This window comes from Martes martes (assembly GCF_963455335.1).
Source record: "Martes martes genome assembly, chromosome: 3".
NCBI lineage: Eukaryota > Metazoa > Chordata > Mammalia > Carnivora > Mustelidae > Martes > Martes martes.
Window position 1 is genome coordinate 93,576,272 of NC_137890.1, and position 19,078 is coordinate 93,595,349.

The 19,078-nt window shown below is 34.9% G+C and overlaps 1 protein-coding gene across 4 annotated transcripts in view; it reads right to left on the reverse strand.

Annotated features, from left to right (window-relative positions):
* The window catches only part of EPB41L5 (erythrocyte membrane protein band 4.1 like 5), a 135,610-nt gene that overhangs the window by 61,292 nt on the left and 55,240 nt on the right, over positions 1 to 19,078 (reverse strand). For 3 of the 4 annotated variants that reach the window (XM_080798235.1, XM_080798233.1, XM_080798234.1), the window contains 6 exons: positions 16,744 to 16,913; positions 15,581 to 15,687; positions 14,097 to 14,124; positions 6,417 to 6,459; positions 5,911 to 6,026; positions 1,523 to 2,687 (listed from right to left, as the gene is read on the reverse strand). In XM_080798235.1, the coding sequence (XP_080654361.1) occupies positions 2,507 to 2,687; positions 5,911 to 6,026; positions 6,417 to 6,459; positions 14,097 to 14,124; positions 15,581 to 15,687; positions 16,744 to 16,913 (645 nt within the window). In that variant the 3' untranslated portion in view covers positions 1,523 to 2,506. Of the gene's footprint in view, positions 1 to 1,522; positions 2,688 to 5,910; positions 6,027 to 6,416; positions 6,460 to 14,096; positions 14,125 to 15,580; positions 15,688 to 16,743; positions 16,914 to 19,078 lie in introns of those variants that run through there. The other variant, XM_080798236.1, reaches the window with a different exon arrangement.

The following is a 19,078-nucleotide window of genomic DNA, read 5'->3' on the forward strand; positions in this document are numbered from 1 at the left end:
GATGTTACTCTTCTATTACAATCCTTCCCTATTTCCTGAAGTTAAGATTCTGCTAAGATATATATATATATATATATGGCATTGTTCAGCAGTCTAACCTTCAGATTTCAAGATTAATTTTAGAGTACAAAAAGTCAAACCTCAGGACTTTCTAAAAGACCTAAAAAGCTTTATTACTATACTTCTTTGGTTTCTGTTATAGAAACATTTTCTTTTCTTTTTTAAGATTTTATTTATTTATTTGACAGAGACAGAGACACCGAGAAAGGGAATTCAAGTAGGGGAGCGGGAGAGGGAGAAGCAGGCTTCCCATGGAGCAGGGAGCCCGATGAGGGGCTTGACCCCAGGACCCTGGGATTATGACCTGAGCCAAAGGCAGATGCTTAACAAATGAGCCACCCCAGCACCCAAAATAGTTCTTAATCATATTCACACCCATGAAATCTTTTCCTGAATGACACAAACCAGAGTTTTTGTGCTAAAATGTTATGATTCAAATTCCCTGCTTTAAAGAAAAAAATCACCATCAACATACCTGACAATTATAATCTGAGCTATGTAAAGTCTAAAATAACTATGAAGGATATACATTAGTGGCCATTTTTAAGTATGCTTTATGATGATAAGATTTAGGGACGGAGGTGGCTTATTTAAGATATAGACCTGTTCATATTTACAGGATGTGCTAAAGAATACTTTGAGCTTATCTCCTTAAAATGATTGTGATAAGGGCACCTGGGTAGCTCAGTGGGTTAAAACCTCTGCCTTTGGCTCAGATCATGATCCTGGGGTCCTGGGATTGAGCCCGGCATCAGGCTCTCTGCTCAGCAGGGAGCCTGCTTCCCCCTCTCTCTTTGCCTACTTGTGATCTCTGTCAAGCAAATAAATTTTTTAAAATCTTAAAAAAAAAACAGTTGTGATGGGTAGCTCAGTTGGTTAAGCATCTGCCTTAGGCTCAGGTCATGATCCCAGGGTCCTAAGATTGAGCCCCCATGTGGCTCTGCTCAGCAGGGAGCCAGCTTCTCCCTCTCCCCCTGCCGGCCACTCCCCCTGATTGCGCTTGCCCATGGGCGGGTGCAAGCACGCTCTTTATCAAATAAATAAAATCTTTAAAAAAAAAAAAAAAAAGGTTTGTGATAAAAATCACAGATTTCAACCTGCCTAAAAATTTCATTCCTAGATCTTAACTTAATTTTACTTACTTATATTTTCTATTGACAACCTGTATTCTATTTGCAAACAACAGTCCAGTAATAAAGCCCTCTAAAACCTGTATCTAGCAGAGAGGGATTAGACCAATCTCGGAAGTAAATAGGATGGTATATGGGTTAGGTTGTTTATAATACAGCTTCATTATCTTGAAGTATTATGAATTCTCAAACTATAAAATATCTTCAAATTACCATATACACAGTTTTAACATCTGGAAATTGTTAAAATTTCTAAAAACTGTAAAAAGGCAAAAAAAAAAAGTTTCCCTTGTATCAGTTCCCATTACATTACAAATGCACTTTTTCCAGATAATCTGCCTTTATGAATTAAATCAAAGAGCTTGGATGATTACATTCGAAGTTCATAAAGGACCAAAAGAGTAATATATTTAACCCATTTGAAAGTGACATGGTTTGGTCTTTGTAATTTTTATTTTAAAGGTTGTATGAGGCTAGACTATGAGGCTGCTGCAAATCCGGGAAATCTATCAGAGGAATAAGATGGAAAAGAAAAGAGAAAATGAAAAGACAAAAGTAAATACATTTTCCATTTTATACAACCATTCAGTAGTAATGTAACTAAATTTAGTTAACCACTAGTTAACTACTTAATTATGCAAAAGTAACCATTCAGGTTTCTCTCTCTACATGATCTCTCTACATGAATCACATTATTAATGTGATTTCTAGACCTTTCAGTAAATTACTTACTTGTTAAAAAGTAAAAGTACTTTTAATTAAAAATTACATTAACTATGATTGTAGAACCTTAGGCAATTAACTGAAATTAAGGCATGGATCACTATAGAAGTAATGAAAATGGTATAGAAAAGCAACTATATCAAAGTTCACCAAAGACTGAGATATTGTGCCTGGACATGCCTCCTTCTTAGTTGTGATTAGTGTGTCTGATTCTTTTCACCTCAATCTATCTGGATGGTGTGGGGGTGAGAGGATAACAGGAAGCTTTTTACACAAACACAAACCTCTCTCCTGAGACATCTTCTGAGTGATGTATTAACACGTTAAAATCATGAAAAACCTTTCCAAAATTACAATGATATATACATACCCTTTCAATACAAAGCACTTCTCATTACCACTGATGGCATATAGCTTTCTTCACATTCTTTTCCCTTTCACAGAAGAACTCAATTACAAACACTACACAACTACTGAAGCAATATAAAGTAATTTCTCCCAAATTCTCCTAATGTGATCAATCTTCTATGTATAGAAAATGTATACCATCAACTTGCATGACAAAGAGTCCCAGTGTCTAATGGGCTTAACACTCATATCTCAGTCATGGCTGCATGGCCAGGAAAATGAACATCATGATGGACTCCTGCATTCTTCACATTGTGCTCATGGACAAAGTCAGTGTAGTTTCTATGTGCAGGCTGGGGTGGGGACAAGGCCCTTGTGTTCCACTGGTTTCCACCACGTTGACAGCAGTCACTGGCAGCAGAGAGCCTGGATGGTTGGGGAGTGGGAGGGGAGCACAGTTAGTCAACAGGAATAGGAGAAAATGGATGTGTAAGAGGTAATAAAGGAGAAAGGCAGTGTGACCTGCATGCAACACTGCTTTAAGTAGTTATTGACATTTACTCCATGCAATGACATTCAAGAATAAAGGACGGGGGTAGAATCCAGAAAGTTATATGTAGTGGAAAAGCTCAATATGCAAATATGAATAAGTAACCAGAGTCAGTTTAGTGAATTAAATAAAGAGGAAATTTCACAGAGAACAAAACACTCTATCTGTCCCTGATGTTGGTATCAAATTCAAAGTTAAAAATGAAAAAAAAAATAAAAATGTTGTTTGAAGTTCTAATGAAAAGGAAAATATATTTATAATCTACTTAATTCAAATATTTAAAAGGACACTTCTACATTATGGACAAAAGCATATATAGAAAAGAGTAATTGTGAAAATTATTCCCCAAATTAAGTGATTTCACAAAACTGAAATCCAAGAAACAAAATTCAGAAAGAACATTAAAAAAAAAAAACCAGGTAATTTTATGTCAATGTTTCCAATTAATAATGGAGAATCACTGTTCCTTCTATAATCAAAGTTCACAGGACCTCAAAATGAAATTTAACAGGTACAGATAATGTGATAAGATTGTAAGCTCCTCCAAGAAACAGTTAGTAAGTATATTAAGATACCTTTTATCACACAGTGCTATAGAATAGGCCTACAAAATTATGAGAGGGAAGCATGCATACAAGCAGTTCCTGGTTAGAAATAGAGTCCTCCAGTAGAAAGAAACATCTGTCACAGAACACCAAGGTTTTGTTAACACAGCAAAAAGGGCAGCACATATTTAAGATAATTATAAACAAACAAAAAAAATCACCCCAACTATGTCTAAGGATAAATTTTTAAATACAGTATTTTTCTAACTCAACTAAAACATGAATTCTCATCTTTTTTTCCTTCAGGAAACTGAAATTAGCTAAAAGGATTTTTCAGAACAAGCCTGAACGCTTTTTTACAATAAAATCATATTTTCTTCAACAGATATGGAACTTGTTCACCAAATCTACCCCATAAAATTCATGACCCTCAATACACAGTCTATGAAAATTTAGGAAATTAAGTTAGGTTTATGTTCTCCCTGATACATGCAAGATTTCCCAAGTATTATTCAATTTTGTTTTTGTTGTTGTTTAGAAATGGTTAAATGGATTTAATACGTAAATTGTTTCTCAAAAGGTGATACTCTGAATATCGGATAATTCTACATTACTGCTATACCAAATCATTCACTGAAATAATGGTGTCATTTAGAAGATATGAGTGAGAGAATAAAGAACTGAACATGAAGTAGGTTTAGATTAAAATGGTTAGAAATTATCTACCTGGTAATAGTCTGTTATTCTGCCCAATTGTTCAAACCTTGGGAGCATTTCCATATTTTATTAACATCACTTTCTAAAGGAGGACTGTTTTATATTCATTTAAGAGCATTAATAACAATAAAAGCATGCAGAAACAAAAAGTGAAATACAGAATGCACTTTAAATTCAGGCTGGGGAATCCATTAGCTCCAAGACAGATCAGTTCTATATTCAGTTCCATGCCACTGCTGCTGACATACACTGAGGCTCATTAAGTTTTCTGGATCACCATTTTACTCCATTTCAGTAAAGGAGGTCTCAGCACAAATACATAACAGAAGGACACATAGCTCCAAATTTTTCATTTTCCTTAAAATTCAATACTCTCAGATTCAGTATTGTCTCTTTTAAAGGCTGTGTCAAGGGAACTACATAGTGCCTAATAAATTAAATAGATTCAAATATGTGCCCATTAAAATTAGAAAACTCAATAAAGATTTAGTATCATAATATAGTATGCAAAACCCACCCCCCAGACTCTCATTCCGTATTAATATAAAAGGGGTAAGCATGTTTTAAGGGAGTTCTCTTATAGTTGAAGTCTGGTTTCCTTGCCAATAGGACTTGGTGGTAACATCAAGGCCATAAAACATAGCTGCTTACTGGAGCTGTGTTTTCAATAAGAATTGAAGAAACTCTTTTTAATGGCTTATAAAAATAAAGACTAAAATTTGATATTTAAAAGCCTCACTGTTCATACTTTAGGTGTGTGCCCACATGCACACACACACACAAAGTACTCCTCTATCATACTCCCAGGTAAAAGGAAAAGAACAAATAGATAAAGAAAAAAAATTCCTTCAATCTTAGAAACTAATCAAGTTATTTGGAACTGAAGTAAAAGTATGCCCAACAAAGAAGAGCAAAGCACCTTGCAAGTTAGTTAAGCCAAAATAACAGTGAAAAACAATTACATAGCAAAGACTGAAAATAATCACCAACCACTGTTGACCCACCACCATGAAGGAAGAACTGGTTGCACAGAAAGCTGACCAAAACCTTGAGATCACCACAGAAACTCATTAGATTTCAGGTACTTAACAAACTAAGAGCAAGAGAAAAAGAGAAAATTCCTATGAATTATCAAAGTTCATTTCATAGACACACAACTTGAACAGATGCAACCAAATGACCACTCAACCAAATAACTGCCTAGGAGCCCTCCAAGCCAAATACATTTATTTGGGAAATGATGAATCCTACTGATTACTCTCCAATAAGTCACAAAGTATTCATATTTGTGTCCTAACTATGAATGTAAAAAAAAAAAAGACCCTGGAAATCTAAACAAATAAAGTATCTTCTCTGTCATCAGATTATCTCTCCATCCCCCAAAATGGAGTATTTTGATGCTTTGGTTTATTTTAGGTTATAATCATGTTTCCCTTTGGCTTATCTTCAGTCTTTAATGAAAAATCACATCCAAAAGCACTAGCATTATGTTGTGTGGAACAGATGAACATATTTTCCTTATTGATCCGAAAAAAGGTTCTACTGACTAGCATTTAAAGTCCTTTTCAACAGAGAACAACCCACCACTTCCAATCATGCTAACCAAAATAAGGAGAGATATCTGATGTTCTCCAATTAAATAACTGCATTCCCTTCTTCATACATATCCCTTATTTTCCCAATCCCAATATGACTGCTCAGTAATATGTTTCTGTTCAGCTTACAAATATGAATAATTTGCTTTCAATCATATTTAAAATATTCTAAGATTATGGCTGGGAATTTAGAATACCATTAAGCAAGCAATATTTTATTCCGGTTTAAAGAGTTTACAAACCATTTCCTGTCATGTTGGTCTATTCCAGGATTCCTTGGAAGATTCTCTATCTCTGCCAGCACAGGACCAGAGGGAACAGAAGGAATCATAGGCAGAGCAGATTTCACATTCCAAGCCTGTGCGTTATAAAATTATAAAAATCATCTATTTTGCCTGACAAAAGATTTCATCACCAATAAACAGAACATTAAAATGGAATACTACCTACGAACATAGTGCAAACAAATGCCTGAATGTTATGTACTACCTCAGAGATAAATAATAATCTAACTAAATATTACTATCTTATTCATTATATAGGATTTACAGGAATGGAAAATTTTCTGTGGAGCACCTGTTCTATTTACAACATCTCTGAGGGTTTCATTATCCACTTTACAGATTAAAAAAAAAGAAAATGCACAAAATTTTCCCAAAGTTATACCACTTAAAAATTCAATTACTAATAACACTATCTGACATAACTGACTAGTGTTCTAGTTTTTAGAAGCTTAAGATGACCTCACCTGTTGGGAGCCATTACTCTGGGTTGAAACATTATTGTGAACACTGTAATGGAGAAAAATATATATTAAAAACTATATATAAAATTCAAGGGCCTCACATTGTAAAATTATACATACAGTAATGAAAGTAGCTTTATTTTTAAAGTAATTGTTTTGCTGCAAATAAAGAAAATTACTGTTGGGGGGCGCCTGGGTGGCTCAGTGGGTTAAAGCCTCTGTCTTCAGCTCAGGTCATGATCTCAAGGTCCTGGGATCCAGCCCCTGCTCAGTGGGGAGCCTGCTTCCTCCTCTCTCTCTGCCTGCCTCTCTGCCTACTTGTGATCTCTGTCTGTCAAATAAATAAATAAAATCTTAAAAAAAAAAAAAAAGAAAGAAAATTACTGTTGGAAACTAAAACTAAGAATGTAAGATGCCAGAAAACATTTGCTTTTATAGACAAATACTTGTTTTTCTATAATCTGCTCATTTGAGATTTCCATATACCTATATTTTAATTGTGCTTAAAATATGTAGTTCACTACTAATCTTGTTTATTCATTGGACAGTATCTGTCAAGGATGGCAAATGGAGAGAAGCACAAATGATACCTTAAATTCAAGGCATTAAGCACAAATATCCACATAAACTTATCTGTGTCACTTCTTCTGTATACTACTACCCTCTCAAGATATTCTAATGTCAGCAATAGCTCAACATTTTATAACTCAAAGGCCTTAGTATAAACTTACTTTCTAACTTTAACTGTATACTTTCCACTCAAAATAATTTATAAATATGTTTAAATTTTTAGTTTAGGCTGTATTCATTTCCCTCCTCCATCGCCTTCCCACAAAAAAGCACTTAAACTCAGTCAAAAACAAAATAAATTTTAAAAAACCCCTCATAACAGCTAAAAAAGAGAATAAATATTCAATGAAGTAACTCAAAGATGACAACAAAATGATGGGGAAAAGGAGTTAATGGACTTCAGAACTTCTAACATAAGCATACATGCATCCTGAGGTAAAAAATTCAACTACGATAACTGAAAATATGTTCAAAGTTTTAAACACACACACACACACACACACACACACACACACACACACACATTCCTGAAAAGTGAGAAAATAATTTACTAATTTAATGCGAGCACTACGTTCCAGGAAAAAGAGATTGGGAATTAAATGTATTCAATCCTTTATTTTTAAATTATTGTCTTTCAGGGATAAGGAAAGAACACTTAAGGCACCCCAAGGAGATTAAAAGGAAACCACTGCCAGTACCTAGCTGGCACAGATTTCTTCATAGAAGTATTTAAGAATATCATACCCAGGGACTCCTGAGTGGCTCAGTCGGTTAAGCACCTGCCTTCGGCTCAGGTCATGATCTCAGGGTCCTGGGATCATGTCCTACATCTGGCTCCTTGTTCAGCAGGGAGCCTGCTTCTTCCTCTGCCTGCCACTTCCCCTGCCTGTGCTTTCTCTCTGACAAATAATAAATACCTCTTTAAAACAAATAAGCAAAAAATATTATACACAGCCAAGATGTCATTCTAGTAAAAGGAAACGGGCAGGGGTACCTGGGTGGCTCAGTTGATTAAGTATCTGCCTTCAGCTCAGGTCATGATCTCAGGGTCCTGGGATCAAACCCCAGGGAGCCTGCTTCTCCCTCTCCCTTTGTCTCTCCCCCTGCTTATGCCTGCTCTCTTTCTCATGCACATAAATAAAATCTTAAAAAAAAATAAAAAGGAAAAGAAATGGGCAAAGCTTCTCAAACAAAACTCTTGAATACAGCATCTAGGAGGCTTTCTTAGAGGGGTGGAAACAAAATAAAAACAATCTGATGAAAGACAACCAATTAAGAAAGAACTCAAGAATGAAGAGGCTGGGGCGCCTGGGTGCCTCAATTGGTTAAGCGTCTGCCTTTAGCTCAGGTCATGATCCCAGGGTCCTGGGATCAAGCCCCACCATCAGGCTCCCTGCTCAGTGGGAGTCTGTCTCCCTCTCACACTGCCCCCTAAATTTTTCAACTATCCAACCCCCACTCATGCTCTTTCTCTCAAACAAATGAAGAAAATCTTGAAAAAAAAAAAAAAAAAAAAAGAATGAAGAGGCCTTGCTAAAGGCTAGGTGATGAGAAGTGAACCCATTTTATATCTTATTTTTTATTACCTTTATCTCTATTACAAATTGAGTCACCAGAACTTGCAGTAGCCTGGGTTCAAATCCAAGCTGTGCCACTACCACTAGTTCTACTCTCTAAACCTCAGGTTCTTCATTTGCATGAAACTGTTAGGAGAATTAAATGCGTTAATATTAGCAAAACACAAAGAACAGTGATAATAAAACTGATCAAAAAAACCAAACAAACATAAAAAAAAAAAAACTGGTTAGTGTTTAACTGTTGTCAACACAATTGCAAAGAATATACCTGTCAGGCACGATTTCTTTTGGCTAATGTTGCTGCTCCCAGAACACATTATGCTGGTTTAAGTAACCCATGATCCCAGATATTATGAAATCTCATTCAACCTGCTGGATGAGGCCCTCGGTTACCCTTTGAAGCTTTTCCTTTAACTGAGAATAACGCTAGCAAGCGATAAATAAAATAATGAATAATTTATAATTATATGAATAATTAGTAATGATTATTCATTAATAATAATTAATACATAATAACATGAAAAAAGTGCTTATAATATATGATCTTAATGAGATCATAGCCCCGTTTTCAAATAATTTGAAATGTAGGAAGCATTATTTTCTCATAATTACACACATTCTTCACTTCCGCTAACACTTAAGTAGGAATGAATACTTCTCATTACTGATCTAATTCAAGCTTCCCCTTTCAAAGGACTATCTGTAATAACTGACCCCCTTTGCTCTTATACTCTCTGTATTCATCACTTCCTCCTCCATCCCTTTTTCTCCTCTCTTTTCTATCTTCAAGATTCCATCAGCTAAGGCTGTAAAAAAAGTACTAATCACTGAAACGTGATCTATTCTTTATAATGTCACCTCTTCTTAGGATATTTTTTATTAGTCAAGACCCATGGGGAATAGTTAGGAGATAAAATAATATAAGGAAAACCACTGACATCAGCCAATTTAAAAACCTGTTACTCAAACAGGCAAAATACAAGGTCAAGAAGCTTTTTAGGTCAAATAGCTGTGCTTTTTCAAACAGTACTGTTTTCCATGGTTCATTGGAGCAAAACTGTTCATGCAAACAGAACTACAAGGGCAAGAATGAAAGGGCATTCATGACAGTCCAAACTCAGGTTCTCTCAAGCAGTGTTATGAAGAGTATTAAATAACCTTCAGGAGAGCTGGGTCCCCTCTACATTTCATATCTAAAAGTTTATTGTAAAAAATAATAACTAAGTATCATTGCTTACATATTCCATTTCTGTTGTGTTTTCCAGAGCCAAAACATTTTTCAAGTGAAGATAATAAAACTTCGTTATTGAAATTAAATTAATCTTAATTCTAAGAAAACGACTATATAATCATACTTAAGTTTTTGGTCAGAAATGTGTATCTCAAAAAAAAAGTTTTTAAAATTTTTTAAGATTCTTTTTTAAAGATTATTTGAGACAGAGAGACACAGAGAGAGAGGATACATGTGTGCATGAGTGGTGGGGAGGGGCAGAGGGACAAGCAAACTCCCCACTGAGCAAGGAGCCCCAAACTGGGGGTGAGGACCCGGAGATCATGACCTGAGCCAAAGACAGACACTTAACTGACTGAGCCACCCAGGCACCTCTCAAAAACGTTTTAAAGGACAAATCCTTGCAAATAATAACCTGAATTTTTCAACTACATATTATTGCTTGAAAAATATGTTTACATTTCTGTTTACATTTCTGGTAAATTCACCAGGTCATCTTCCTTATTTTAAGCTCTAATATTCTGTCCCAGTCTCCTTTTCAGGTAAGCAAGACATACTCCATTAAACAAAAAACAAACAAAATAGTTTAAAAAGTACAAAATACCTCTAACATTTTCCCATCATTTTTCTTAAAAGCACAGCCTAAAAGTAACTACAATGAAAGTAAAAGTGTGCAATTCAGGAAATACAGAAAACTTTACCTAATTAAAAATTCACAACAGAGAGAATAGCTCACTTTCTCCGTACGCTATTCATTGATTTATCTTTTTTTTAAAGTATTTTATTTATTTATTTAACAGAGATCACAAGTAGGCAGAGAGGCAGAGAGAGAGAAGGAAGCAGGCTCCCTGCTGAGCAGAGAGCCCGATGCGGGGCTCGATCCCAGGACCCTGAGATCATGACCTAAGCCGAAGGCAGAGGCTTTAACCCACTGAGCCACCCAGGTGCCCCTCATTGATTTATTTTTAACAGCCTACTGACAGCTGAAGAAACTTCAGAAGAAGTGCTTTTGTGATGAATCACTAATCACAGCACAACTTTACTGGTTTTCCAAGTTGGGGGAAAAATGCATCTCAAGGAGACGCTAACCATACTCAGTACCTCAAATCAAACGATTTCTCTTTTTGAAGAAGCTCTAGTTATACATCCACTATATAAGAGTAGACAAATTCAAGAGTTAACTAGATTTGCAAGTATGTCCTGAATCTGATACTCTGATGGACATTCCAGGAAACTGACACATACCGATAGTTCAGCATTATATGAAATTTACATTGTAATATGTACTATTAAAATTAATTGAGTCACCAGAAGTAGAACTTCTGGAATGGTGGTTTGAGGACTCTCTACCCAGTGAAACAAACATTTATCTGGTGAAAATTATTTTTAAAAACAACCATAAAAAAGCACACATTAGTGAATAAACATTTATTCAAGAAAATCTACTAAATCTCATAGCTGAGTCTGGCATTTGAGCCACAATTTGCTCTCATTCCCCATTCCCCCAAGTTCAATGTGGTGAAAGCTTTACTCCACATGAGTATGGCCAAAAAGATGGAACTCTCTCTAGGCAATCCACTTAAATCAGCTATTTTAAATACATGCAGGAAATTTAAAAAAAAAAAAAAAACTAAAGAAATAAGTATAGGAACACGGTCTGCACAAAAGGAAAATATCATTAAACAGAACACTTATAAATAAGACTCAAATAGAAATTCTCGACTTGAAATGTACAATAACAGAAATATAAAATTCACTGAAAGGACACAACAGGAGATTTGAGCAGGTGGAAGAATCAATGACTTGAAGATAGGTCACCTGAGATTATCTAGTCTTGAGTAACAGAAAGAAAAAGAGTGAAGAAAAATGAACAGAGACTCAAATACCTGTGAGACACCATCACGTGTAACAACAGGCATGATGTAATGGGAGTCCAAGAAGGAGGGGTAAGAAAGGAAAAGAAAGATCATTTGAAGAAATAATGGCTAAGAACTTCCCAAATTTGGTAAAAGTAATAAACCATGGAGAAGCAACCAGAATAAAAATGGACTGCCAATCAAACAAAATGGACTTCAAAACAAAACAAATCACTAGAGAAAAAGAGTGACATTTCATCATAACAAAAGAATCAAACAATTATAAATATATTTGCACTTAACAAAAAGCCCCAAAATACATGAAACAAAAACTGTAAGAATAAAGAGAGAAACAGACAACTAAATGACAATAATTGGAGACTTTAAAACCTTGCTCTTAATAATGGATTACTCAGCAAAAGGTCAATAATGAAACAGAAGTCCTGAGCAGTATAAAACCAACCAGATCTAACAGACATTTGTAGAACATTACACTCAACAACAGAATATACATTCTTCTCAAGTACATACAATTTTCTGAGATACATCTTATGTTAAGCTATAAAAAAAGTTTCAATTAAAATGTATAAGAATCAACATCATACAAAGTATGTTTTCTAACCATGTGCAATAAAAGTACAAAAAATAAGAGGAAAATTTAAGATAGTCACAAATATGGGGAAATCAAGGAACACATTCCCAAGTAACCAAAGAGTGAAGGAAGAAATCAAAAGAGAAACTGGAAAGTAATCTGGGATAAATAAAAATAAAAATACAACATACCAAATTTATGGGATGTTATTAAAGCAGTCCCTGGAGGAAAATCTATAGCAACAAATGTTTTGTATGAAAAAAGAATCAGGGGCATCTGGGTGGCTCAGGTGGTTAAGAATCTGCCTTTGGCTCAGGTCATGATCTCAGGATCCTGAGATGGAGCCCCATATCGGGCTCCCTGCTCAGTAGAGGAGTCTGCTTCTCCCTCTCCCTCTGCCTCCTCCCCATTGCTCAGGCTCTGTCTCTCCCGTTAAAAGAAAAAAAAAGAATAAGGGCACCTGGATGATCAGTCAGGTAAATGTTCAACTCTTGATTTCGGCTTAAGTCATGATGTCAGGGTCGTGAGAGCAAGCCCTGCATCGGGCTCCAAGCTCAGCACAGAGTCTGCTTGTCCCTGACCCTAGTCCCCTGCCTGCCCCCCAACAACAACACGCTCTCTCTCTAATAAATAATTTAGAAAAAAATAAAAAATAAAAATAAAAATCTCAAGCAAATAACCTACCTTCCCATGTTAAGACACCAGAAAAAGAAAAGCAAACTAAACCTAAAGTAAGTATAAAAAATGAAATAATGTATCAGAGGCTGGCTCAGTGGGTATAGCATATAACTCTTGATCTTGGGGTCATGGGTTCAAGCCCCACATTGGGCATGGACCCTACTTAAAATATTAAATTTTTTTTAATTTTTAAAAAAGAAATAATATATCAGAGTGGAAATTAATAAACTTGAAAAATAGATAAGAATCAAAAGCTGGTTCTTTGAAAAGGCCCAGAAAATGGGCAAACCTTTACCTCAACTGACCAAGGGGAGGAAAAACCCCTCAAATCACTAAAATTAGAAATGAACGAGGGGACATCACTACCTACCTTACATAAGTAAAAAGGAAAAGGAAATAAACATGAACAACTGCATATCACCAATCAGATAACTTAGATGAAATGGACAAATTCCAGAAAGACAGAAATTCCCAAACTGAGTCAAAATGAAAAATAAATCTGAATGGATCTGTAACAAGAGACTGAAGTAGGAATTTTTAAAACTTCATACAAAGAGAAAGTCCAGGCAAGATGGCCTTTATAATAGTGAATTCTATCATATATTTAAAGAAGAAAGCCAATTCTTTTATAAATTCTTCCCCCAAAAACAAGAAGGACCCTTTCAACTCATTCTGTGAAGCCAGAATTATCCTAATACCAAATCAGGTGAAGAATTACAGGAAAACTACAGACCAGTATCTTTTATAAATACACACTATACAAATCCACAACAAAATGCTAGTGAACCAAATCCAGCAACATATGATATAAAGAATTATACACCATGACCAAGTGGGGATTATCCCAGGAATAAAATTAATTGCTTATCTGCAAATAAACCTTTGTTCTTTGAGCTTCTGTGTACAAGAACCCTAATTAATCTTCAGTGACAGGCCAATAACAAATGTATGTCATTCTCATTATAAATAGCACTCCCACACCTGCCTTTATTTCTTTAAACTGCTTTACTTTTCTTAGTGTCAATTTTACCTGGAATTATGTTTATTTTTTTCCCTGCTATATTCCCAATGCTCAGGGAAACTTAACACGTTGACAAGTCTTCAACAAATATTTGTTTAATTAATGACAGCAACTACATAAATGCTAAATTCTAAATTCTGTTCCTAAATTGAACTCACCTGAGTTCTTCAGGTTTTGGTGTACTTCCTGACAGAGGGGGAAAAAAAAAGAAAAGGTCCCATTAGTTTCCGCTTACATGACAAACTGCTTCACTATTCATAAAAGTGTATCTAGGCAGTTTTTAAGCCATATTTCCCACTTACAGATTTAAAAATCATCACCTCACAAAATGTTCTAGGATTCACATCATTAAAAATAAATAATGACAATTACTTCCATTTCAAAAATAAAGCAATAAAATACCATTTTCTTTTAAAACAGAACCACCTACAAGCCTCCTAGAGTGAAATAAGTGACAATAAAACACCATCAGTGGTGGGGCGCCTGGGTGGCTCAGTGGGTTAAGCCTCTGCCTTCAGCTCAGGTCATGATCCCAGGGTCCTGGGATCGAGCCCCGCATCGGGCTCTCTGCTCAGCGGGGAGCCTGCCTCCACCCCTCTCTCTGCCTGCCTCTCTGCCCACTTGTGATCTCTGTCTGTCAAATAAATAAATAAAACCTTAAACAAACAAACAAAAACCACTGACAGTGGAAAATAAGGGTTAACTCACGGTTTCAAATCATCACGAACTAAAATGGTTTCATTAAAAGGTATGTATTATTTAATTTGTACACCAAACAAAAATTATGAATATAAATGAGTTTTTTATGCCAAACATCAGGTCATGGCAGATGTTTCTGGACAACTAGGATGACCCTAATCAGACATACTTAAAATTCCATCTGTAGTTTAATACAAACTCAGACAAAACCAAACACAAGTTTTAGTTTCTCAAGTAAATCATGTTTTTTATTATATAATTAAAGCAACTTAAATATATATTGATGTTTAAATTTAAACTCTATTTTTAAAGAATCCTAATATTATAATGCTATATGAAATAATTTTTACTTAAAATTTATTCAACATATATAAGTGGGTTTTTTTTTAAGTTCCTAAAGGTATTTGAGAGATTACTATTAATGAAATCTGGAAGTCAAAAAGAGAAATCAAAGTGTTACTCTACAGAACTAATGTTAATATGAACAAAACTGAACACAAACTCAAAATAGTATCTGAATTGGGATTAACATAAAGTTTAATCTCAGCAACAATACAGGCAATTTTTTCTTCCATTTTCTTTTGTTCTTTTTTTAAAAAAAATTTTATTTATTTATTTACTTGAGAGAGAGAGAGAGAGAGAGAGAGGGATCATGAGCAGGAAGTAGGGGTTGACAGAGAACCAGGGAGCCTGATGTAGGACTCAATCCCAGGACCCTGAGATCATGACCCAAGCCAAAGGCATATACTTAAATGACTGAGCCACCCAGGCGCCCCCCTTCTATTTTCTTACACTGATTCTGTCATAACCAAAGTTAATAAGTAAGAGTGCTTCAGTTGACTGGAAGTAACAAAATTCAGATAACTTCCTTTTAAGTAAACATTACCAGCACATGATGGACTGTTAAGGAAGAACAGTCTTTTGAAACAAGGTTGCATCTCACCCTTCATTTGTAGAGTTCTTCTAGAGTATCGTTTGCTGGGTCTTCTTTCAAAGGATGCTGATCTTCTTGGTTTATTGGTTTTTGTGGTCTGATATTCAGTTTTCCCACTAAAATAAATGAGGCATATTAAGAGGAATAAGACAATGTAAGGCCTACAGTAATCAGATACCCATGAGAGAAAGTCTACATTAAGTTTTTTCTTAAAAGAACCATCCTGAGCTTCATCCTGAAGGAACTACTACGAATAGCCTTGATGTCTCTCTTTACATCATTTTTCTACCTTTAGGCTTGTGTGAAATATGCAACATGCAAATTATACTGTTTTTCCATAAGCATGCATGTGCCTAGGAATGTACTGAATAACTTTGGAATATCTGTATTTTTATGCAACTCTTTTCCTCTCCCCATTCACTCACCTCATGCACAGTTTGCAATTAACTCAAGATTTTGTTTCTATTTTTTCTAATTGTGATACACTTTTCAGAGTAATTTTCTAGAAATATTTAAAACTATTTTCCCACTCTCTTTGATTTTCACTTAAATTCTGTTAAGAAAATGTCTCCTCACTTGTAATATAGGTAGAAAAGAAACTCTTACTTCATGAAACTCACACAATCAACTTGCCACAATATTGATTATTATACATTCTTTTTTTAAATCATAGTGACTCTCAGGGCATGCTTAAAACTTAATCAATAATCTACTCTCAGGTAAACCAAAACATTTTTAACCTATGGCCAACACATAAGGAATCTATAAAAATAACATAACCTCAGGTTTATAAAAAACCAGAAATGTTACCCAGATTAATTTTCCTCTCAGTGCACAATAAATACCCTTTTTCTATATGGCATTCAGCTATTGCATGGAGATTCCTTAAAACTCTTTATTATATGAATTGAAATCGGGGGTTAATTAATATATAAAGTACATGTCAAGACAGATATAAAATCCATGATACCAGTACAATGTTTTCCTGTCTATTTCGGAAATTGCAACCAATAACAATACCACTTTGTCTTTTATTTTGGCCTGTAGAGAACATGGCGAACCACTTTATTTCTCTATACCTTGGTTTCTACATCTATAAAATGAGAGGTTAGCCTATACTTTTTGGCTTTATGAAAGAACGCAAGATACAGCAAGCAGCTATTGACATTCACCTATATCTAAATCGTGATCCTAGTCGAATAAATCCCGATCGATGAGAACCCTTTTGGACCGGGCCTCGGAGACGAAAGAATGCATGATGTTCCACAGCACATTTCCATAAATGCTTGCATGCTTTTGGATGATCCAATCTAAAGACAAACGTATGCTCCTGCTCTTTGCCCTGAAAAAGAAAAGGATTTAAAGAGAGGTAATTACTAGCTCCAACAGTTCTGCCCCTTGTTACTCAGCTACAAATACAACCACAGCAATACCAAGAATCAAATAATAAAGCATCTAGTTTCCTCCCTGAAACTCACTCTATAGCTACCTACATTAAAAGGGAGAGTTGAAATCAAGCGGTCCATTTTCACAGCCAATATAAAATTATTCTTAAAAGAGTCCTTTCTACTTATGTGATCTCATTTCTCAGAGAAACAAAAACTGAGGCTTTATTTGCCACACTTTGGGATAATATGTAATTATAATATAAAGGATCATACAAGATTTGGCAATGTGTGTCAATAAACTTAAAAATGTGCATATTATTCATCACAGTAACCATACTCGCAGGAATCTAATGATAATTATTAACATTCACAGGCACTTTTCTAAGGATTTCATATGGATTAATTCAATGAGCAGATACTTTAATTAGTTCTGTTTTACAGATAAGGAAACTGAAGTTCAAGAAATAAAGCCCAAGGTCACAAAGAAGAAACCAGAATCTGAACCTATTTGTGCTCCAGAGCCTGTCTGTAACAACTAAGCTTTACCATCTTTCTAAGGAAAAAGGTTATAAAATTTATATTCAAAAGATTTTCTTCACAATCTCATTTATAATAGTAAAAATTGGCATAAAACCTGAAATGTCCAAAATGAGAGAAATTATCAAGTAAATAATAACATCTTTTAAAACTATACAAAAAGATAAATGAATAAAAGATGACTGTAGTATTATTTATTCATACTACAGAATACTATATATAGGTTAAAATGAATGGACTGATCTACATGGCTACACTTGTGTAGGTAAAATAAGGAAACTGCAAAAAAGAAAAAATATATATATATGATTTATGCAAATTTTAAAACAATTCCACCATGTGTTATGATGTCTTTATATCTGGAAAAAGAAAGTATGAGAATGATACCCTCCAAGAATGATGGCCAGCTACAGGGAAGAAAGGGGACAAACCAGAGGGTTAGACCTCAGCTGTACTGAATACACTATTACTAATTTACCTTTCTAAGAGAGAATTCTAAAGCAGCAATGACAAAAATGTTAATCTAGATGAGTGACATGGATATTATATTTAAGATTTTTTGCACTTTCCAGTATACTTTCAGTATTTTATAAATTAAACTATTTTGTTACTTTAAAACATTATATAAACTCTATATGTAGTTTTTTCATGACTCCAATATAGGCAAAGATTCTTAAATTTTAAGACTCAAAAAGTACTGACCAGAAAGGAAGAAAATTTATGAATTCTATTACTTTAAAATTAAAAATGCTCTATCCAAAACATACTATTTTTTAAAAAAAGATTTTATTTATTTATTTGACAGAGAGAGAGAGAGATCACAAGTAGGCAGAGAGGCAGGCGGGGGAAGCAGGCTCCCGGCTGAGCATAGAGCCCGATGTGGGACTCGATCCCAGGACCCTGAGATCATGAACTGAGCCGAAGGCAGAGGCTTAACCCATGAGCCACCCAGGTGCCCCCAAAACATACTATTAAGGGAGTCAAAGGAAGCCAAGGAGAAGATACTTACAACACATATTATCTGCAAAGAACTAATGTTCAGAATACATAAAGAACTTTAATGAGGAAAAAAGCACATGACCCAACAAAAAAGTGAGCAAAAGACTTGAACAGGCACTTCATAAAAGAGAATACCCAAATATTCAATAAATATATAAATAAGTACTAAACAGTCATCAGGGGAATGCACATGAAAACCACCCACATGAATTGCTAAAATGAAAAAAGAGAATACCAAACGTCAGCCAAAAAAAAAGAACGAAGGGAACTCTCTCATACTGCAGGTGAAAATGTATATGTATAATATGAATATGTATAATAATAATATGTATATGTATAAACACTTTTGAAAAACAGTTTGATAGTATCCACAAAAGCCAAACACGTGCTTATCCTAGCCTTCAGAGCAATACTCCTAAGGGCCGTAAACTAACAACTCAAATGTCCATCAACATCAGGCAGATAAAAAAGCGTGGTCTGTAAGTAAAATGGAATACTATAGAACAGTAAAAGAATGAGCCAATTACAGCAACCTGCTACAAGAGGGCTGCGGCTCACAAATGCAATGTTTAAATATAGAAGT